General features: G+C 47.4%; 1 protein-coding gene across 2 annotated transcripts in view; it reads left to right on the top strand.

Moving 5' to 3' along the window:
- LOC135520040 (zinc finger protein 407-like) overlaps window positions 1–23,224 on the top strand; it is a 193,947-nt gene that overhangs the window by 110,843 nt on the left and 59,880 nt on the right. For both annotated transcript variants that reach the window (XM_064945356.1, XM_064945357.1), the window contains exons 5-8: window positions 8,017–8,183; window positions 14,753–14,836; window positions 16,255–16,375; window positions 20,949–21,127. In XM_064945356.1, the coding sequence (XP_064801428.1) occupies window positions 8,017–8,183; window positions 14,753–14,836; window positions 16,255–16,375; window positions 20,949–21,127 (551 nt within the window). The remainder of the gene's footprint in view (window positions 1–8,016; window positions 8,184–14,752; window positions 14,837–16,254; window positions 16,376–20,948; window positions 21,128–23,224) is intronic.

Below are 23,224 nucleotides of genomic sequence, written 5' to 3'. Positions count from 1 at the left end.
CTTCTGCTGTCCACTTGCCTGACGTATTGACTCCTGGACGGCCCTCCAGGTCTCCTTAGAGTGCTGCACCCACTCCTCCACCGCAGGAGCCCACTCCCCTGGCCGGTCCTGGCAATATGACCGCAGAAACCTACCCACCTCCTGGTTCACTCTCTCCACTTGCCCATTACTCTCCGGGTGATACCCCGAGGTCAGGCTGACCGAGACCCCAAGACGTTCCATAAATTTCCCCCCACACTCGGGAGGTAAACTGGGGACCAGAAACAATATCCTCGGGCACCCCGTAGTGCCGGAAGACATGGATAAAAAGAGCTTCCGGAGTCTGCAGGGCTGTAGGGAGACCGGGCAACGGGATAAGACGGCAGGACTTAGAGAACCGATCCACAACATCCAGGATCTTCGTGTCTCCCTGAGAGGGGGGAAGGTCAGTAAGAAAATCCACCGATAGATGGGTCCACGGCCGTTGTGGAACGGGAGGGGTTGTAACTTCCCTTGTGGCAGGTGCCTAGGAGCCTTACTCTGGGCGCACACCGAACAGGAGGAGACATAGAATTGCACATCCCTCACCAAGTTGGGCCACCAGTACTTCCCCCAAAGACCTCGCACTGTCCATGAAAAACCCGGGTGACCCGACAAGGGTAGACTATGAGCCCATCGAATCAATTGATCACGAACAGCGAGCGGCACGTACCTACGACCCTCCGGACACTGTGGAGGCGCAGGTTCCTCCCTTAGCGCCTGCTCGATTCCGCGTCCACCTCCCATACTACTGGTGCCACCAGCTTAGCCGCCGGAATGATGGGAGTAGGAACGATGGACCGGTCCTCAGTGTCATAGAGGCGGGACAGCGCGTCGGCCTTAGTGTTGAGGGGACCTGTTCGATACGAGATCGTAAAACGAAATCTGGTGAAATACATGGCCCACCTTGCCTGACGAGGATTCAGTCTCCTAGCTGATCGGATATACTCCAGGTTACGGTGGTCAGTCCAGATGAGGAAAGGGTGCTTAGCCCGCTCAAGCCAGTGTCTCCACACCTTCAGGGCCTTAACCATAGCCAACAACTCCCTGTCCCCCACATCATAATTCTGCTCCACTGGCCCGAGCTTCTTCGGAAAAAAAGCACAGGGGCGGAGCTTCGGTGGCGTACCCGAGCGCTGTGAGAGCACCGCTCCAACCCCAGCCTCGGATGCGTCCACCTCTACTATGACGCGGTCACCCTCCATTACCACCCTCGAGCTGGAAATGCGATAACCCAGGAAGGAAACTGCTCATTTGGAAAACTCACATTTCTCCGCCTTCACGTACAGGTCTTGCTCCAGCAGTCGCCCAATAACCTTGCACACCAGAGAAGATGCACCAGAGTAGATGCGCAGTGTAGCGGAGTAGATCAAAATATTGTCAATATACGCCACCATACCCTGTCCGTGCAGGTCTCTGAGAATCTCGTCAACGAAGGATTGAAAGATAGCTGGAGCATTCTTTAACCCGTATGGCATGACAAGGTACTCATAATGGCCAGATGTGGTACTAAATGCGGTTTTCCACTCATCTCCCTCCCGAATACGCGCTCCTGAGATCCAGTTTCGTGAAAAACCGCGCTCCGTGAAATGATTTCACTGCCGTAGCGATGAGAGGTAGTGGGTAACTAAAACCCACCGTGATGGAATTGAGACCTCGATAATCAATACATGGACGCAAACCACCATCCTTTTTCTTCACAAAAAAAAACTTGAGGAGACGGGTGACATGGAGGGCCGAATGAACCCCTGTCCCAGAGCTTCCGTGACATATGTCTCCATAGCCAACGTCTCCTCCTGGGATAAAGGATACACATGACTCCTGGGTAGTGCAGCGTTTACCTGGAGGTTTAACACGCAATCCCCCTGTCGATGGGGTGGTAATTGGATCGCTTTCTTTTTACTGAAAGCGATAGCCAAATCGGCATACTCAGCGGGAATGCGCACGGTGGAAACCTGGACTCTCCACTGTTGTCGCACCGATGGAAACTCCTACACACCTGCCTGAACACTCATCAGACCACCCCTGGAGAGTTCCATGTTTCCACAATATAGTCGGATTGTGAATAGCCAGCCAGGGAATCCCCAGCAACACCGGAAACACAGGTGAATCGATAAGGAACAGACTCATTTGCTCCTTATGATTCCCCTGCGTAATCATCTCCAAAGGAATTGTGGCTTCCCTGACCAGCCCTGACCCTAACGGTCGACTATCTAAAGAGTGCACAGGGAAAGGGGGTTCTACCTTAACTAACGGAATCCTCAACCTCTGAGTGAGTCCGCGATCTATAAAGTTCCCAGCTGCGCCTGAATCGACTAGCGCCTTGTACTGGAGAGAGGGAACAAATTTAAGGAAACAAATTAATAAAAACATGTGACCAACAGGAAACTCTGGGAGAGTGTGGTGCTGACTCACCTGGGTTAACCGAGGAGTGTTCTGCCTGCCCTCTCGATTCCCAGATGAACTCCTCCAGCACCGACCTGAAGTGTGCCCTCTCCGGCCACAACTGATACAGGAGGAGCCTCCTCCTCCGATCTCCCTAGACGCAGCCCCTCCTAGCTCCATCGGGATAGGAGCTGGAGGGTCAGGAGGTGGAACTAACAGGACACTTTCAGAACGTCCGCGAGCAGCTAGCAGATGGTCTAACCGGATCGACAGGTCTATCAGTTCATCCAGGCTGAGCGTAGTGTCCCGACAAGCCAGCTCCCTGCGGACGTCCTCTCTCAGGCTACACCTATAATGGTCTATCAGGGCCTTGTCATTTCACCCTGCTCCAGTAGCCAAGGTCCGGAAATCCAGAGCGAAGTCCTGCGCGCTCCTCGTCCCCTGCCGGAGATGGAACAACCTTTCACCCGGAGGGAGATCGAACACGGCCCGGAAATGGTGAACTCCGGGTGGTTGCCCCTCGCTGAGGCTGGCCCGTTCCAGACAGCGTTGGCCCACTCCAGGGCTCTACCCGTCAGGCAAGAGACGAGGACACTCACGCTCTCCTCGTCCGAGGGAGCCGGCCGAACGGTGGTCAGGTAGAGCTCTAGTTGTAGCAGGAATCCCTGGCACCCCGCCGCCGCTCCATCGTACTCCCTCGGAGGCGTGATGCCCAGAGCGCTGGCACCGGATCCCGCTGGAGGAGATGGTAGAGTTGCTGGTAGGAGGGGAGGTGGGGTAGTAGGGAGACCACTCCTCTCCCAACGGTCCATCCTCTCCATCATTTGATCCATCGCTGATCCGATGCGATGGAGGATGGACGTGTGTTGAAGGACTCTCTCCTCCATTGTGGGGAGAGGGGTGGTCGCTGCTCCTGCTGACTCCATAAAATTGGTGCGGGCTTCTGTAACACTCAATGAGTGAATGGGTGTGGAGTCAGGCACAAAGAGCAAAGGATGCAGAAAAAAACACGCTTTAATGTCCAAAATCAAAAAGAACAAAATAGTACCCAACACAGGCGTAACTATTACTACAATAAGTACCCTTAGGTAAAAATACCAGGACAGCGAGAAAACCCAACAAAACAATAACACCTCTCACAAATACAGAAGAACAAACCCCCCACAAACAGAAGCAGGATAAACACCACCCTAACAACCAAACAATGAACAGGTGAAAACAATTAGACATAACCAAACGAACACGGAACAAAGGATCGGTGGCAGCTAGTAGACCGGCGATGACGACCGCCGAGCGCCACCCGAACAAGAAGGGGAACCACCTTAGGTAATATTTGTGACATAAGGTTAGAATATAGGGTTAGGAGCTTGGGTTAGTCTTAGGGTTTCGTCTCCTGAGTTGTGCAGCCGTCTAAGGCACTACATCTCAGCGCAAGAGGCGTCACTATAGTACCTGGTTCGAATCTCGCTGTGATTGGGAGTCCCATAGGGCGGCGCACAATTGGCCCAGCGTCGTCCGGGTTTGGCCGGAGTAGGCCGTCATTGTTAATAAGAATTTCTTCTTAACTGACATGCCTAGTTAAATAAAGCTTAAACAAATAAAATCAAATAAAATAGGGTTACGGTTGGAGAAAATAGTATTTTGAATGGGACTAGTTGTACAATAGTGTGTGTGTGTGTGTGTGTGCGTGTGTGTGTGTGTGTGTGTGTGTGTGTGTGTGTGTGTGTGTGTGTGTGTGTGTGTGTGTGTGTGTGTGTGAATACCAACACAATTGCGCTCCTTGTCATCATGTGTAATTGAGATCTAAGGTGTGCCTGTTAATTTCATACAAGTGGAAACCTGATGAGCAGCAACCACAACAAAAATAAAAACAACTCTAATTATATCTAACAAATAATAGAAAGGCCTCCTGTTTCTTACCCCTCTCTCATCCTCTTTTCTTTTTCATCTCTCTCTCTCTCTCTCCCTCTCTCTCTCTCATCCTTTTCATCTCTCTCTCTTTCTCTCTCTCATCCTCTTTTCCTTTTCATCTCTCTCTCTCTCTCTCTCTCTCTCTCTCTCTCTCTCTCTCTCTCTCTACCTCTCTCCACCTCTCTCTGTATCTCTCTGTCTCTCTCCCTCCCTCTGTCTCTGGCCTGCTTTGCCTTGCTCCTGACTGTTTAGAGGTGGTAGGCTCTATGCATATGTATAGGGGCTAGACTGTGGATCGTGACGTGATGTGACACGCGGATGACAAGATCAAAGAGCTCCATCTGATCTGGTGAAAACAGACGCAATACCCCCTCTCATCCATACCAAACCCCCACTGATCAGTCTACTGCAGGCACCATGCCTCTTCAACACTCACGCACACACACACACACACACACACACACACACACACACACACACACACACACAGAGAAAGAGGCAGGCAGAAAAAGAGGCCCATGTTAAGGCCTAGCGCTGAAATGGCGCCCCACGATAAACAATGGCCCCGTTTAGCTCATAAAACAGGAGTGTTGTGTATAATGTTCACAGTAAAAGACAGCATTTCTTCATTCATCTTATTTACCTCTCCCACGGCGGGGGACTGGCTCTTGCAGAAATACTAGAGAGAGAGAGAAAGAGAGAGGGAAGGAGAAATAGACATATATCTATTGCCAGGATACGATCTTTGGCAAGTCACGGCATGTAGCAAATGAATGGGAAGATTTTGAATATGCCTGTGAGATTAGGCCAAGGTGATATAGACACTTTTTTTTAGAATGTGTGTTTGAGTTGTCGTGGTAATGGATGTTGAAGCTGCCGTTTCCTAAGACTGGGATGATAGTGGGACGCGACAAGCGTATCTTTGAATGTAGAATGATATACACTGACGTTCAAACGTTTGGGGTCACTTAGAAATGTCCGTTTTTGTAAGAAAAGCAAATGTGTTTGTCCATTTAAGATAACAGCAAATTGATCAGAACTACAGTGTAGACATTGTTAATGTTGTAAATGACTATTGTAGCTGGAAATGGCAGATTTTAATGGAATATCTACATAGGTGTACTGAGGACCATTATCAGCAACCATCACTCCTGTGTTCCAATGGCACGTTGTGTTAGCTAATCCAAGTTTATCATTTTTATGGCTAATTGATCATTAGAAAACCCTTTTGCAATTATCTTAGCACAGCTGTTGTTCTGATTAAAGAAGCCATAAAACTGTCCTTCTTTAGACTAGTTGAGTATCTGGAGCATCAGCATTTGTGTGTTCGATTACAGGCTCAAAATGGCCAGAAACAAAGACTTTCTTCTGAAACTCGTCAGTATATTCTTGTACTGAGAAATGAAGGCTATTCCATGCGAGAAATTGACAAGAAACTGAAGATCTCGTACAATACTGTGTACTACTCCCTTTACAGAGCAGCGCAAACTGTAGTGTATCAGGCAAGTACGTGTGTGTCCCTGTCTCTCTCTTCTCTCTCTCTTACTCCCTACTCTCTTTCTGTCTCCACCTCCCTGTCTCTCTCTTCTCTCTCTCTCACTCCCCACTCTCTTTCTGTCTCCACCTCCCTGTCTCTCTCTTCTCTCTCTCTTACTCCCCACTCTCTTTCTGTCTCCACCTCCCTGTCTCTCTCTCCTCTCTCTCTCTTACTCCCCACACTCTTTCTGTCTCAACCTCCCTGTCTCTCTCTCCTCTCTCTCTTACTCCCTACTCTCTTTCTGTCTCCACCTCCCTGTCTCTCTCACCTCTCTCTCTTACTCCCCACACTCTTTCTGTCTCAACCTCCCTGTCTCTCTCTCCTCTCTCTCTTACTCCCTACTCTCTTTCTGTCTTCACCTCCCTGTCTCTCTCTTCTCTCTCTCTTACTCCCCACTCTCTTTCTGTCTCCACCTGCCTGTCTCTCTCTCCTCTCTCTCTTACTCCCCACACTCTTTCTGTCTCCACCTCCCTGTCTCTCTCTCCTCTCTCTCTTACTCCCCACTCTCTTTCTGTCTCTACCTCCCTGTCTCTCTATTCTCTCTCTCTTACTCCCCACTCTCTTTCTGTCTCCACCTCCCTGTCTCTCTCTCCCCTCTCTCTTACTCCCCACTCTCTTTCTGTCTCCACCTCCCTGTCTCTCTCCTCTCTCTCTTACTCCCCACACTCTTTCTGTCTCAACCTCCCTGTCTCTCTCTCCTTTCTCTCTTAATCCCTACTCTCTTTCTGTCTCCACCTCCCTGTCTCTCTCTCCTCTCTCTTACTCCCCACTCTCTTTCTGTCTCCACCTCCCTGTCTCTCTCTCCTCTCTCTCTTACTCCCCACTCTCTTTCTGTCTCCACCTCCCTGTCTCTCTCTCCTCTCTCTCTTACTCCCCATTCTCTTTCTGTCTCCACCTCTCTGTCTCTCTCTCCCTCTCACTCCTGACTCTCTCTCTGTCCCTCTCACTCCTGTCTCTCTCTTCTCTCTCTCTCCCTCTCAATCCTGACTCTCTCTCTCACACTCCCCATTCTCCCCATTCCTTCTCCCCCTTTCTCCACAAGGAAAACGTATGAGTTTGAATTATTGATTTGGACACATGCTCCACACTGCTACAAGTCATTATTTGATCAGGTGAGTGTCAACATGGCGTGCTATGAAACAGATACCAGAGGCATTAAACAACACAATCGGACCTTAAAAGACGCCCTCCTCGCTAAAATAACACGCTCTCACGAGTCTCGGCACAAGACAAATGCTCCCGAAAATCTGACTTCACTTGTTTATGGCACACACATTTTTCATTCTCCAGCTGGGCAAAATTCTAGTGGTGGCCTAAAGATGAATTTGACCGTGTGGTATTCTATTGTTTTAACTAATGCATGCGGCTTGTAGCTTAATTAGACAGCTATGAATCTGGGACTGAGCACCCAACTCTGTCCTGGAAGTATATAGGCCTATGTAATGCACCGTTGGCCTCTGTGGAGAAGAGCTCTTTCCCATCAACTGTGCTTCATGTCATCGCACAAAGACTGGCACGTCGGGCAGAGGAACAGAGGGAATGAGAGATACAAGGGAGAGGTGGCTAGTGAGAAAGGGAAACTGGGTTTTAAGAGATGGGTGTGGAAGAAAGATGAGGAATAACGGAGAAGAGGAGTTAGAGGCATATAGCCAGGTAGGAGGTCAAGTCTGATCTAGCTTTTCATTTAGCCTACAGTATTCCTGTTGGCCCTGGCTAAGTGATGGGAGACCCCTGTACAGGGCATCTCTACTCTCCCCACTGGCCCGTTGTGTGTGTGTGTGTGTGTGTGTGTGTGTGTGTGTGTGTGTGTGCGTGTGCGTGCATGTGTGTGCGTGTGTGGACTGTAACAGAATTTCTCCAGTCCTCTGGGCCCTGGTGCAAAGCAGAGAATAAATGGTGGAGGTGGCAGGCCTAGACAGAAAAATCAATGCCTGCTTATACAGACATGACACGCCAGGAGCCCCAGCAATCTCTGTGTGTGTGTGTGCTCCTACTTCCTCACTTCCCTACTTTACAGTCTTGGGTTTCTACCTTTTACCTCAGCTTTGGGACTAAATAACTCTCTTCTTTTTTTCCCCTCCCTCCCTCCTCCCTCCCTCCCTCCCTCCCTCCCTCCCCCTCCCTCCCTCCCTCCCTCCCTCCCTCCCTCCCTCCCTCCCTCGTAGGAAGTTTGAGTGTGATCTGTGCGACCGGTCGTTCAGTGAGAAGTGGGCTCTGAACAACCACATGAAGCTGCATACAGGGGACAAGCCCCATAAGTGTGTCTGGCCATCCTGCCACTACGCCTTCCTCACCCTGTCTGCCATGAAAGACCACTACAGGACACACACAGGTGAGATGCAACACGCCCACACACACACACATTGTCTACTGTACTGTACACACACACACACCAATACATGCAGTGAATGTCCACACAGGTGAGACACACCTTCAGGATGCCTACCTACACTACATATATACTGAGAGTAAAAATCAGTCAGAAATGAACAAAGTGCCTGTTTGGTGTGGCCAGACTGTTTGCTTTAGGTGTCAGTCCGTCAGTCAACCTACTCCTTGACTCCCTTTTAAAGTCAATGACTAAAGCGAGCAGAAGGCAGGACGGCAGGCACGGGGGGCTGGTCTCGGTATGACAGGCTGAGTGAGCGCCAGCAGGAGAATGGTCCATCCGTCACGCGGGCCCCTCTCGCAGTGGCACGGCGCCACCGACATAATTAGACCTTTTTTATTTTCATTTGTTTCCCCGAGAACCGTCATTCGCCGTCAGCCGGGGCCCGACCGTCACTCTGCTCCAAGCGCCTAGGTGTCAAAGAGAGAGGGAGAGGGGTGGGGAGAGAGAGAGAGAGGGGTAGGGAGAGAGAGAGAGAGAGGTGAAGGCAGAGAGAGAGAGAGAGAGAGGTAGGGAGTGAGAGAGAGCAGGGTAGGGAGAAAGAGAGAGGGAGAGAGAGGGAGAGAGAGAGAGAGAGAGAGAGAGAGAGAGAGAGAGAAAGAGAAAGAGAGAAAGAGAGAGAGAGAAAGAGAGAAAGAGAGAGAGGGACGACTCAGGCCCTGATTAGTGTCACCCAGAAAGCTAACTCAATTTACAGCTCCATGATGCAACACTTCTATTAATGGGCAGACAGGGATGGGGGACTGGGGGGGTGACAGAGGCAGACATTGGCGTATCATTGCAATCCCATTCCAGCACACTGGCGGGTTGACGTACTCTAAAATATGATCGGCGGGTGTGATCTGTTTGATCGTTGTAAATGGGCTCCTTCACAAGGGTCAGCTGCAATACTAATAAAATAGGAAACTAAAAGTTGAGCCAATCATTCTCGGTGACATATAGCTGGAGATCTCTGTTACTTGTCTGGGGTGGGTTGTGTGTGTAGCAGGCGGGATGAGGACAGATCGGACCACTGGTGGGGGGTGTTCAGGAAAGTAGCGCGTGCCTGCATTTGAGTGTGTCAGCATCGATGCCCAAGATAATGTCGCGCAACAAGATAATGTAGCGCAACAATTTCAAGGTGTGTGAATAGTTGGTAGCTGCACTATTATGTTGTGCGAACAGTGTTTGAGATATGCGACAGCACTAATCATGAAATGGAATTCTGTCTTTTAAATAGTGTATGTTCTCAGTCCTGTTTGCGTTTGAATATTGTCCGTTGTGACGAGAGACAACGAGTCTCTATAAAACACACGTGTGCTGCCACCATTTCTCTGACTGGGACAGTGACGTGAGCAGCCGTCTTGAGGGACTTCCTGCTTTTCCTCTGTGTGTGAACACCTCCCACTCCTGGGCCTGCAATCATGTCTCCAACTGGATTCATTGTTCTGGGGCTGATTTGTGTGTTCTCTATGTTAATCACTCTCCTCACACCCCCCAATGTCTGAGCTGAGGAGGAAGAGGAGGAGGAGGGGAGGTAGCGTCAGCCGCCAGGGTAATTTGTAATGGCTGATGAATGAGCGTCTCAAATAAATAAATAAATCAGACATGTCCCAACCCGCCCCTGCTTTTCCCCAGCTCTTCTGCAGAGGGACCCGGCAGTGCCGTTTGCTGCGACAGGGCCACAATTGATTTCCTCATTGCCTCAGTTTGTCGCTTAATCTGGCGATATGCTGATAAATCTTCGCACTTTTGTCAATTAATTTCCCTGAGAAATGAGGCCCAAAAATGGCGAGCCACATCAATACAGCGGGCGGATTCTGTGTCAAAAATTAAGCGGTAAAATTAATTGCCCTCCCAACCGCAACCCTGCTAAAACATAACTAATGAGGGAGGCAATTATAGCTGCATGCAGACTCCTCCAGGGTTATTTAAAACACAGATACATACTGGCGTCGGGCACCCAGACACACATATCAAATCAAATCAAATGTGATTTGTCAAACGCTTCGTAAACAACAGGTGTAGGCTAAAAATGAAATGCTTACTTACGGACATTTGCGAGAAAATAGAGAAATAAGTAAGAACACTTCATAATAAAAGTCTAAATAAATCCACCATGAGTAACGATAACTTGGCTGTATACATGGGGCATCAGTATCGGGTCGATGTGCAGAGGTCCGGGGTAATATGTACAGTACATGTAACTAGGAATAATGTGACTAGGCAACAGGATAGATAATAAACCGTAGCAGTGTATGTGATTCAAAACACACACACACACACTCGCGCACGTGCAAATAGAGGTGGTATATTTTGACTTGAAAGTACTTTTTTTTAGCAAGTCTTAGCATTAAGTGGATGTATTTTGTTAGGGGTAGAGGAAGTGCCAGACGAGTAAGAATAGTATTAATAGACCTGTTGAAAATGGCGCAAAGTTATGTGAGAGATTTAACTAGCCACTGTGTGTGTGTGTGTGTGTGTGTGTGTGTGTGTGTGTGTGTGTGTGTGTGTGTGTGTGTGTGTGTGTGTGTGTGTGTGTGTGTGTGTGTGTGTGTGTGTGTGTGTGTGTGTGTGTGTGTGTGTGTGTGTGTGTGAGAGAGACTGGGTGTGATCTGGGTTGCGTTTTTACGACTGTGTGTTTGTCTGATCTGTGTGTTTCCGTGAGCGAGTTGTGTTTGTGTGTGTACGGGCCCTGTGCTCAGTGTCTTCAGCCTGCTGGATCCCCTGGTGTTGACAGGGCCCCGTCACTGCCCGGTCCCCCACCCACGCCATCCTCCCCTCGGCCCTCAGAGTGCTCACCACCATCGAACGACAGATGAAAAGCACACGTAATTTATCGCCAGCGTTTCCACTAAAATAATAATTGTGGCGACTGGGCGCGGGAATCGATGGCTATGGATTTTGTCGTGGTGGGGTCTTGTAGCATGGGGGCATAATGAGTGATGGAAGGGCGACACGTGGAATCGGGGGGTGGTGGGGAGAAGGGAAAGAGGGGGCTATTTTTCTGATTGAGGAGGAGGCAGACCTAACGCTCCCCTAACAGACTGCTAACGTTCCCCCTAACATTCCCCTAATGTTACCCTGAAGGTTTCAATGCCGACAAGGAGAAAGATAGGAAGAAGGGCAATTTAAAAGCCCAAAGATTTCTATCATTCCAGAATGAACAAATAGGAATCCTCTATAGCTAAGGGGAAAAGCACCTATTTAAGACTGGTGGTTTTCTCATCTTAAGTGGCACTGCATTAGAACACTCCTCACAGTCGAGTGGGTTTAAATGGGTGTAATATGGGTAATACGAGGTTCCTCTCTCTCTGTGGATTCAATAAAAGCTGTTATCCGAAGTGAAAAACATTACTTTCCCTCTGCATGAAGTTGTCATCTCGATGCATTATCAATGCACAGTGGAAGTTCAAACTTTGGGATTGAGACGAGCAGTTAAGTGACAGTGATAGTGTGTGTGTGTGTGTGTGTGTGTGTGTGTGTGTGTGTGTGTGTGTTTGCGTGTGCATGGCTTCGCACTAGCGTGCACGTGCCGCAAGTGTCCGTGTGTGTGTCTGTCTGCATGTGTGCATGCCTGTGTGTGTGCTACTGTACCCACATGAGAAATGTATATTTTGCGGACATTAATGTAGTATATACTACAGTGTTTTGTGTTGTTGTTGCGGATAATACTGTAGAATTTATGATAGTATTCTGCAGTATACCGCAACATTATATAGTAAGTACTACACATGATCGAGAGATACTACAGTGTGTAGTATAGTATTCTACAGTATATAGTTTACTACCGAACTCTATAGTAAGTACTGTAGTATTCTATAGTAAACTGTAGTATTTTTTCATGTGGGTAGCTACAGCATGTGCCTTCTGTCCTGCAGGCAGACAGGCCAGAGCTCTGCACACTAATCAGAGTTCTTCCCTGCTGAGTGGAGCTGGCGTAATTAACAATGGGCAACAACAGGCAGGCACTGAGACACAGCACCATACTAAGCCTATGTTATATATCGCTGTATTAACACCTGTGGGTCTAAGCTAAAAAAGAAGATGTTATATCACATAGTAGTACGGTGCCCCTGGAGCAAATTAGGGTTAAGTGCCTCGCTCAAGGGCACATCGACAGATTTTTTTGGTTTGACGGCTCGGCTACCTGTCACCTAACATAAGGAATTGTTTTAAGATGGTCATAAAATGTATAATTTAGGATCCCTGTAGGTCTAAAAAATATATACATATAAATATGTACAAAAATTATTTGCTAAAACATTGAATTTGGCATTTCCTGCGAAAGCCTGTAGAAACACATTGAATAACACATTCATTAGTACAGTCATGGCAGAAGTTTTGAGAATGACACAAATATAAATTTTCACAAAGTTTGCAGCTTCAGTGTCTTTAGATATTTTTGTCAGATGTTACAATGGAATACTGAAGCATAATTACAAGCATTTCATAAGTGTCAAAGGCTTTTATTGACAATTACATGAAGTTAATGCAGAGTCCATATTTGCAGTGTTGACCCTTCTTTTTCAAGACCTCTGCAATCCGCCCTGGCATGCTGTCAATTAACTTCAGGGCCACATCCTGACTGATGGCAGCGCATTCTTGCATAATCAATGCATGGAGTTTGTCAGAATTTGTGGGGTTTTGTTTGTCCACCAGCCTCTTGAGGATTGACCACAAGTTCTCAATGGGATTAAGGTCTGGGGAGTTTCCTCGCCATGGACCCAAAATATCAATGTTTTGTTTCCCGAGCCACTTAGTTATCACTTTTGCCTTATGGCGAGGTGCTCCATCATGCTGGAAAAGGCATTATTCGTCACCAAACTATTCCTGGATGGTTGGGAGAAGTTGTTCTCGGAGGATGTGTTGGTACCATTCTTTATTCATGGCTGTGTTCTTTGGCTAAATTGTGAGTGAGCCCACTCCCTTGGCTGAGAAGCAACCCCACACATGAATGGTCTCACGATGCTTTATTGTTGGCATGACACAGGACTGATGGTAGCGCTCACCTTGTCTTCTCCGGACAAGCTTTTTTTTCCGGATGCCCCAAACAATCGGAAAGGGGATTCATCAGAGAAAATGACTTTACCCCAGTCCTCAGCAGGCCAATCCCTGTACCTTTTGCAGAATATGAGGTTTTTCCTGGAGAGAAGTGGCTTCTTTGCTGCCCTTCTTGACACCAGGCCATCCTACAAAAGTCTTCGCCTCACTGTGCATGCAGATGCACCCACACCTGCCTGCTGCCATTCCTGAGCAAGCTCTGTACTGGTGGTGCCCCAGCTGAATCAACTTTAGTAAACTGTCCTAGCGTTTGCTGTACTTTCTTGGGTGCCCTGAAGCCTTCTTAACAACAATTGATCCGGTCTCCTTGAAGTTCTTGATGATCCGATAAATGGTTGATTTAGGTGCAATCTTAATGGCAGCAATATACTTGCCTGTGAAGCCCTTTTTGTGCAAAGCAATGATGACGGCACGTGTTTCTTTGCAGGTGACCATGATTGACAGAGGAAGAACAATGATTCCAAGCACCACCCTCCTTTTGAAGCTTCCAGTCTGTTATTCGAACTCAATCAGCATGACAGAGGGATCTCCAGCCTTGTCCTCGTCAACACTCACACCTGTATTAATGAGAGAATCATTGACATGATGTCAGCTAGTCCTTTTGTGGCAGGGCTGAAATGCAGTGGAAATGTTTTTGGGGGATTCAGTTCATTTGCATGGCAAAGAGGGACTTTGTAATTAATTGCAATTCAACAACCAACACCTTCGAAAAGGAAAGTCTCCCCTTTCCATATCCGTAACATATTAGGTTCGGTCTGGACAGTCAGTTTTGTGAGAAGACCTCTTTGAAATGAGGACCAAACAACCAACACCGTTTTAAACATCTGTTATACTGGGTATGGACCATCACCTGGGTCCTGTTCAGTAGAGAGGAAACATTTTGAAGTAATAAAAGAGGATGCACATTCTGAACTGGACGAAACGTTTTGTTGTCTGTTGTGAAACGTTTTGTTGTCTGTTGCGAAACGTTTTGCGTGTCTGTGCTGAGAGAGAGAGAGAGAGAGAGAGATCAGGCTGTTAATGACAGAGCCAGATGCAGGGAGAGAGGAGAGGCACACTGCGTAGTAAAAAACCCGCTGGAGTGATCAGCTCAGCCCCATCTGGAAGGCATCGGACAGAAATGAAGTTGTACAAAACCATCCCATTGATAATAAAGCTAATTTTTATGGCTCTGACAAGTATGTAATTATGTTCAGCGGTGCTTTTCAGATTTTATCACAGTCTATAAACCACACTGGCAATTTCTGTCCCATTTGACATATTTACACGGATACATTTGATAGGAGGAATTAGTTAGCTGTGAGAGCCTTGATGGATATACACTAGTGATCTGTGACTTTTCCCTCCGCTTTCATCTGTTAATGAACACTCTCTCTCTCTCTCTGTGTTGATGATGTTGTCCCTACTCCTTCTTCCTCTGTTGACTCTGTAATGTCGCCCCCCCCCCCCTTCATTCCCGCCCCCTACAGGAGAAAAGTCCTTCCTGTGCGATCTCTGTGGTTTTGCGGGTGGCACGCGACACGCCCTCACCAAGCATCGCCGGCAACACACAGGTGAGCCACACGACGCTAGAGCTGCACACATCCAGCATCTGACACACACACACACACACACACACACACACACACACACACACACAGTCTGACATGTTGCTGTCAGTGATAGACATGTGTAGCAGTATGGATGACTGAATCTGAGACATTTTTAATTTAGGTTATCATTTCACCATGTCATTCTATTTCTTAGGAAAATTGCATTTTTCAGATATGCCGTCAATAACAAGTGCTTTTTGGAAATTGGGAAAGTGAAACAAATCCTGTTAACCGTTCGCCTGGCAGGCGCCCAAGGATCAAGCATCCCGTTATAAATATTCATTTAGATATTCATAATTTTGATTTCTTTTGCTGTCGCATTTTGACAGTCATTTGCATTTACCCAACACTCTTACTTTTTCTCCTCTCTTGCCCCCTGTTGTCAGGTTTCAATTCCAATAAATACATCTCGGCAATCTATTGTCGGACACACTGTCCAGACTACAGGTGTCATCAGGCAATGTCTCTTTTTCAGATCAGGCCTGGGTTCAAATAGGATCTGAAGTCCTTTCAAATGCTTTAGATGACTGGGTCTCAACTGGTTTTGCCTCGGGACCAAAATTGAACCCAGGTTGTCTCAGTTGCGACCCAATATTCGCATCGCGGAAAAGAATCGCCAAAATACAATATCTGTAAAACAATTTTTTTTATGCTATGTTGTTAGTAAATGTAGCAAATATATGACAAGGGAACAACATTCCCCGTTCTTTCATTGACAATAATAACAATTCTCCCATATTCTTGATGAAGAATGTTAATAAATTCACTGGTTTGAGACCCCAAAATCAACCCAAAATTACACTGCTAATGGCTCTAATGTTGAAAATACTGTGAATGCAGAAAAACATTTCAGAGATTCAATTACATCAACAAAGAAAATGGTTCATTATAAGTTCTACACACTTTCTACCTGGCTTAAGTCGTTTAAGTTCAGAGTGGAGTTTTTTCCCCATAAAGAAAATATTTTTTTTGTTGCTCAGGCACCCGTGACCCGCTGACAGTCGCTGCTTTAGGTGGCCTTGATTGAGCTTTCCTGGCACAATTGAATTATTGGAATAGTCGCAAAATTGCAACTGCTCAAAAGTATTTGAACGATTTCAACTACTTTCCCACTAGCACTGACTTTGCTAATAACGATTTTGTTTAGGGGCTATGATTGTGATATGTTGTTGTCTCATCTAGCCATGTTAAGATGCATGGACTAATGTAAGTCGCTCTGGACAAGAGCGTCTGCTAAATGATTCATATGTTAAACGTAAATGCCTGTGTTCGACTGAGATTTCACTTGAGACGGACAGTGATTCTGTATTTCTCTCTGTCCGTCTTCCTGTCCGCCCTTCCCTCATCGTCCCTGTCTGTCTCTCTGTCTGTCCCCCCAGGAGAACGGCCCTTCAAGTGTCAGCTGTGCGGCTTCGCCTCCACCACCCAGTCCCACTTGACCCGCCACAAGCGCGTGCACACAGGGGAGAAGCCCTACCGATGCCCCTGGTGCGACTACAGGTACCGGCTCATTGGGCTCGCCCACGCATGGATGGACAGATGGCAGGGGTTGATGGGCAGGAGGACTGTGGGTTTAATCACACACGCACGCGCACACACACACAGGTCGGATCTCCCACAGGCTTCATCATCTCATCACTCTGCAATCATCAGCAGGCTACAGCCACCAGCCGCTGGCAGGTCTCTGTCATTAAAACACCATCACAGACCATCAGTAATTACACAGGAAATTGTCGGTGAAATTGGGAAAACTTTTGGCAAAGTTGCACTCCTGCATCTCGCTTTCTCTTCCTCTTCTTCGTCCTCTTCCCCCCCCTCTCAGGTGTGGTGGAAGTGTGAAAGGAAGGCTCCCGGCGTCGGTTTTAGAGGAACTAAAATGACATGGACAGGCTGTTTGTTGTGGTTGGCTCTATAAGGATATGCGAGGCTGTTGGGATTGGGAATGTATTATTCAGATACTAAAATAAAGGTGAGATGTTCCAATCTCGGTTAATATCTTTAGGAACATCAGAGGGAGAAATACCCCCCCCAACAAGCTCAATATCCTTAAACATTAACGGGACCACAATACCAATTGCCATTCTTTGTTCTTTAACATAGTTCAGAAACACTTTGGCTACAAGTTACTCTACCATGGTGAAGCTTGTCTTCTGTAGGAAGGCAATGGTTTAGCATGTGAGGTGTTATATCCTATTTCACTTATTTATATGCATTTTGCACTCAATTTACATCCTGTTTATCAATGGGAGGGTAGTATTTGACGTTTAAAAGCACTGTGGGGAGGCGACAGAGGGAACCAAATCAACTGCTCCTCTAGCTGATACCAAATGATCGTTACAGATTGTGGCAAATGAAACGGCAAATTAGAAGACCAATTAACATTTTTGTTTTGGCCCCTGTGGGTACGGAGGGCAGAGGGAGGGGCTGGAGAGGGTAGCAGCTCGCAACCCCTGCTGGGCTCCTCGTGTGTGTCGGAGGAATTGAAAACGGGCACCAGGTAGTCACGAGGGGCCTAACTCCGTGCTCCGAATCTTCCACCCTGGATACATTTGTAAACCTCCAATGTCTCAATTGTTCAATGGCTTCACACAAATAAGGATGTGCTAGTCAAGACACTGTCAACATTTCAGCGTGAACAGGATATACCATTATAACGCTTGCAACTTGTAATTTTATTATGTTTATAATTATATCGTAATACATTTACTATACTGGACAAAAAATATAAACGCAACATGCAAAAAAAAAAAAAATGCTACTGAGTGACAGTTCATAAAAGGCTCTAATGTATGGATTTTACATGACTAGGCAGGGGCGCAGAGATGGGTGGGCCTCGGAGGGCGTAGGCCCACCGACTGGGGAGCCAGGCCCAGCCAATTAGAATGAGTTTATCCCAAATAATACATTTATTACAGACATAAATATCAGTTGTGTGAGAACTGCACAGTGGCCTTTTATTGTCCCCAGCGCAAGGTACACCTATGTAATAATCATGCTGTTAAATCAGCTTATTGATATGCCACACCTGTCAGGGCAAAGGAGAAATGCTCACTAACAGGGATGTGCAGGGATTTGTGCACAACATTTGAGAGAAATACGCTTTTTGTGTGTATGGACAATTTCAGGGAACTTAGATTTCGGCTTATGAAACCAACATTTGACATGTTGTGTTTATATTTTTGTTCAGTATATATTGTTTAATCTTATATTGGTATAAAATAGTAGATGTGTCGCTGACATCTATGAAATCCTCAATGCAACTTCTTTACCCGTACCCTCAAATGAATGTGAAATATAACTTTTTGTATTGTATTTTTGAAAGTTCAAACAATTATGGTTGGAAGATGAAGGTAATTACTGTCAGATATGATTAACAATCATATTTCAAAGGGATAACTGGGCGGCAGGGGAGCCTAGTGGTTTGAGCGTTGGACTAGTAACCGAAAGGTTGAAAGTTCAAATTCCCGAGCCGACAAGGTACAAATCTGTTGTTCTGCCCCTGAACAGGCAGTTAACCCACTGTTCCTAGGCCGTCATTGAAAATAAGAATTTGTTCTTAACTGACCTACCTAGTTAAATAAAGGTAAAATAAAAAAATATACATTCACAAAGGCTATCTTTCAATGATATTGTATACCTAATTTTGCAGGCCAAAACCTCATACCACATTATGACTATTGTTCTCAATGAATAGACACTCATTATAGCTACAAAGGCATCATGACTGGCATAATTGATATCCTCCCTTTAATACTTTATATCAGCATCCTCTGTATGCACGTTTTCAATCTGCTTGCCTGCGAAAAGAGCTACTTTGAGCTAATTCGAGGTAGCGCTAACTTTCGAGGCCCGTCGCACGGCTGGCGGTGGGAGTCGCAGGGCCGGTGACCCTGTGAAGTGTTGGGAGAGGCGGAGAGCAAGGCGTGGATGAGCGTTAATGATGTCTAGGCCGTCTCTTTGCCGTCGCAGATGCCTACCGCCATTCTTGAAACACGAAGACGCACATTTTAAATCCACCGCTAACGAACAGCCTCAATTACTAGCCTCATTACCGATGCAGTCGTCGACGAAGAAGATATGGAAATGTTTTAGAAAAAGAATAAAAAGACGGAGCGAATCACGGCGATATCTCGGCAGCGGGGTTGATTCCCATGTCGCTGCTCACGGACGTGGAGAGAGTTGAAAGGCGGCCGTTGGACTAATTAATATTGGCCATCGTCGGAGGACTGTGTGGGCCTTTCTTTTAGCCTGACACCTGCTGACTCCTAAATGCACACGATGTTGTTTTAATATGACAATTACGCCATTACCATATCTGAGAGATAGAAGCGCTCCCCCGGGATCCCACCCTCACACTGTTCTTTAGAACCTTTTCATATCTGACTCTGAATGGATGCATTTATTCCACTGGCCTGGAATAAGAAATCAGTTAATTTGTCTTGAATATAAATTATATTATGTTTTTTTTGTTGGGTTTTTTTTGTTAACGATTTCTGATTATTCTTATTATTTTCCTGACGGTGACCGAGGACTTCTCTATCTGAGGGGAAGTTTTGAAATAACTTTTAAGTGGTCAAGGAAAATTCTGAATTGGAAATATCGGATAGTTACTTGCTGCGTGGTATTTAATGCTCCTGTTTGTGTGCGTTACTCACTGTAGGCCGGCCATACACCACGATTTGTCAAGTTACTGAAAATGCTATTTACTTCATTTGCGATGTTGATGTTATTCGGTTGTGGAGTCTCGGTCTGTAAAAAGGAGGAGGCCTATCCTGTATGGGTTTTAGCATTAGGTGGAGGGTAGTTACATCCCTGTGGGCAATCCTCATCCACTGTCACAGGGTCTTATTAATGGAGCGGTTACTGCACTGAGTACAGATAGACACGTCTACAGCGAAAGGCACGGTGAAAAAGAGCTTGTCCCATTCCTGGACCTCTAAGGAGAACATCTCACATTTGACCCTACCCGACGCAACTGGCTTCATGGGGGGACGTTTTCACCACTCACCAGCAGGTGTTTTGATGTGTTTATGTGTAAAACACAGAAAGGGGCGGGTCCTCTGCATAGTACTGAGGAAAATCTTTATATTATGAAGTCCCGTAAAGCAAATGGAGCCGGGGGGGGGCTAAGACCCTTGATGGAGGGAGGTGTCTCGGCAAAAAGTGAAAACAAATTCTACCCTTGCCCGGCGTGAGCTATGGTACCCGTGAGCCTTTATTGTCCCAGCCAAGGTGATAAGGGAGAAGGGATTGCATATTATGCTGTCCGGGAATGTCAGCCCGAGACCAAGCACGAGTGCCTCATCCATCACGCATGATGCTGTGTGTGTGTGTGTGTGTGCGTGTGCGTGCGAATGAAAGTGTCGCGTCTCCTGCACTGCACGTGCTTACATAATGTGGTAACCGTTGTATCTGTTGGTTGGGGTTATGTCGGTGTGTGTGTGTTACTTTTACTTGAGCTCCGTTTTGAAAATCCTCAGCGCCCAGAATCACGTCCAGTAGCTGGCCGGTGGATACCAGATTTGGGTCAGGGTTTCGAGATTACAAACACAGTAGACTTCGTCGAAATACGGTGTAAAAATGTTGTTTTTAACTTTCACCCTGTTGCAGGAGTTTCATACTTCTAGAGTGAAACGTGCAAGAGGTACCAAGGGCTGTGTGAAAACGACAACAGTGCAAATTTACAGCATGTAAATGTATCTCACAAATTGTAGAACTGTTTATCATTGTTTACCACTTTGCCCCCCCCCCCTCCCCCTATTTTGGATTGTGTGTATTGCGTCGTCACAGGGGCTTTAAGAGTCTCTCCAAATATGTAAACTCCTTAAACATGCTCCCTCAGCCCCACCACTAAATTGTTTGCGTTCAATCCACTTGATTCATGTTGTGAGTGTCAATAGAACAAAACCAAAGCGTCAGCACAGGAAACCTTCCAAGGGGAGGGGCCTCGATTGTTTGGGGGATTTTCTTTTTCTCCTTCCTGTCTTTTTTTTACTCTTCGTTTGATCTTTTTATCTTCTAATTGAATCAACGGTTCCTCCTTTTTAATCGTTGTCTGTTCATCTCCCAACAGATCCAACTGTGCGGAGAACATCCGAAAGCACATCCTGCACACGGGGAAGCACGAGGGAGTGAAGATGTACAACTGCCCCAAGTGTGACTACGGCACCAACGGCCCCATGGACTTCAGGAACCATCTGAAGGAGCATCACCCCGACATCGAGAACCCTGACCTGGCCTACCTGCATGCAGGTAGGAGTACCCCTATCTACACACAGGTAGGAGTTCCCCTATCTACACACAGGTAGGAGTACCCCTATCTACACACAGGTAGGAGTTCCCCTATCTACACACAGGTAGGAGTACCCCTATCTACACACAGGTAGGAGTACCCCTATCTACACACAGGTAGGAGTACCCCTATCTACACACAGGTAGGAGTTCCCCTATCTACACACAGGTAGGAGTACCCCTATCTACACACAGGTAGGAGTACCCCTATCTACACACAGGTAGGAGTACCCCTATCTACACACAGGCAGGAGTACCCCTATCTACACACAGGCAGGAGTACCCCTATCTACACACAGGTAGGAGTACCCCTATCTACACACAGGTAGGAGTACCCCAATCTACACACAGGTAGGAGTACCCCTATCTACACACAGGCAGGAGTACCCCTATCTACACACAGGCAGGAGTACCCCTATCTACACACAGGCAGGAGTACCCCTATCTACACACAGGCAGGAGTACCCCTATCTACACACAGGCAGGAGTACCCCTATCTACACACAGGCAGGAGTACCCCTATCTACACACAGGCAGGAGTACCCCTATCTACACACAGGCAGGAGTACCCCTATCTACACACAGGTAGGAGTACCCCTATCTACACACAGGTAGGAGTACCCCTATCTACACACAGGTAGGAGTACCCCTATCTACACACAGGCAGGAGTACCCCTATCTACACACAGGCAGGAGTACCCCTATCTACACACAGGCAGGAGTGCCCCTATCTACACACAGGCCTGCGAGTGAACATACAAACAAACACTGATCTTCCTTGCTCTGGGTAACAGCTCCCCTGACACCCCTCTCTCTCTCTCTCTCTCTCTCTCTCTCTCTCTCTCTCTCTCTCTCTCTCTCTCTCTCTCTCTCTCTCTCTCTCTCTCTCTCTCTCTCTCTCTCTCTCTCTCTCTCTCTCTCTCTCTCTCTCTCTCAGGGGAGTGGTATCATGTGTGTGTAGATGGTAGGTAGAGAAAGCTGCTGTATTTGGTGATGCCTGTAAAGCCACTGACAGGCAGTGCTGGATGTAATAATACAGTGCCCTGCCAATCACTCCTCCTTCTTCCCTCCACCTCTTCCTTCCTCCCTCCACCTCCTCCTTCTCCTCCTCTGCCTCCTGTTGCTCCTCCTCCGCCCTCCTCCTCCTCCTCTACCCCCTCCTCCTCCTCCTCTACCCCCTCCTCCTCCTCCTCTACTCCCTCCTCCTCCTCTACTCCCTCCTCCTCCTCCTCTACCCCCTCCTCCTCCTCCTCCTCTACCCCCTCCTCCTCTACCCCCTCCTCCTCCTCCTCTACCCCCTCCTCCTCCACCCTCCTCCTCCTCCTCTACCCCCTCCTCCTCTACCCCCTCCTCCTCCTCCTCTACCCCCTCCACCTCATCCACTCTCCTCCTCCTCCTCTTACCCCCCCCCTCCTCCTCCAGAACAAATCTGTTCGTCCTCTATTGGATCTATCTTTTGTGTTGAGTGTTCTTCCTGTATCCTTGAAGGCCCCAAATCCAATCTAGAGAGTTGAATGTCCTTCTCTGGAACCCGAAAGGACACCTTTTATCCTGTTATCCCTCTGACCTGGTGCCCTCTGGATAGTAAAGCATGTGGGTAGCTAGCCGCTCCAGTCCAAGCTTGCGTCCCAAATGGTGCCCTGTTCCCTATTTCCTGCACTCCTTTTGACCAGGGTCCATAAGGGCTCTGGTCAAAAACAGTGCCCGTGACACAGACCAGGACAGACGTTGGCCAGGAGAGGATACCATTACTGGGGTGAGGAACATGGCCATAGAGCATGGAGAAGGAAACACTGTGGCTTTATTTCTTTAGTTTCTATGGAGACAGGATGGATCTGTGTTCTGTCCCTGTGTGCTGAATCTGCTGACTGTTCACCGGCCTCTCTTTGCCTTCCACAGAGTTATGGTTGGCAAAATACCTGCTTCATATTCCCTTACACTCTGTCTCACCCCCCTAGACACCCTTAACCCCCACTCTACCCCCCCCACCCCCCACCCTCACACCCACAGAAGGTTGAAAGAAGGTCTATTTGTGTTTTAAAGTGCTCTTGCGGGGCT

This window comes from Oncorhynchus masou, chromosome 29 (genome assembly GCF_036934945.1).
Source record: "Oncorhynchus masou masou isolate Uvic2021 chromosome 29, UVic_Omas_1.1, whole genome shotgun sequence".
NCBI lineage: Eukaryota > Metazoa > Chordata > Actinopteri > Salmoniformes > Salmonidae > Oncorhynchus > Oncorhynchus masou.
This window is presented reverse-complemented; position numbering and strand designations above follow the sequence as displayed.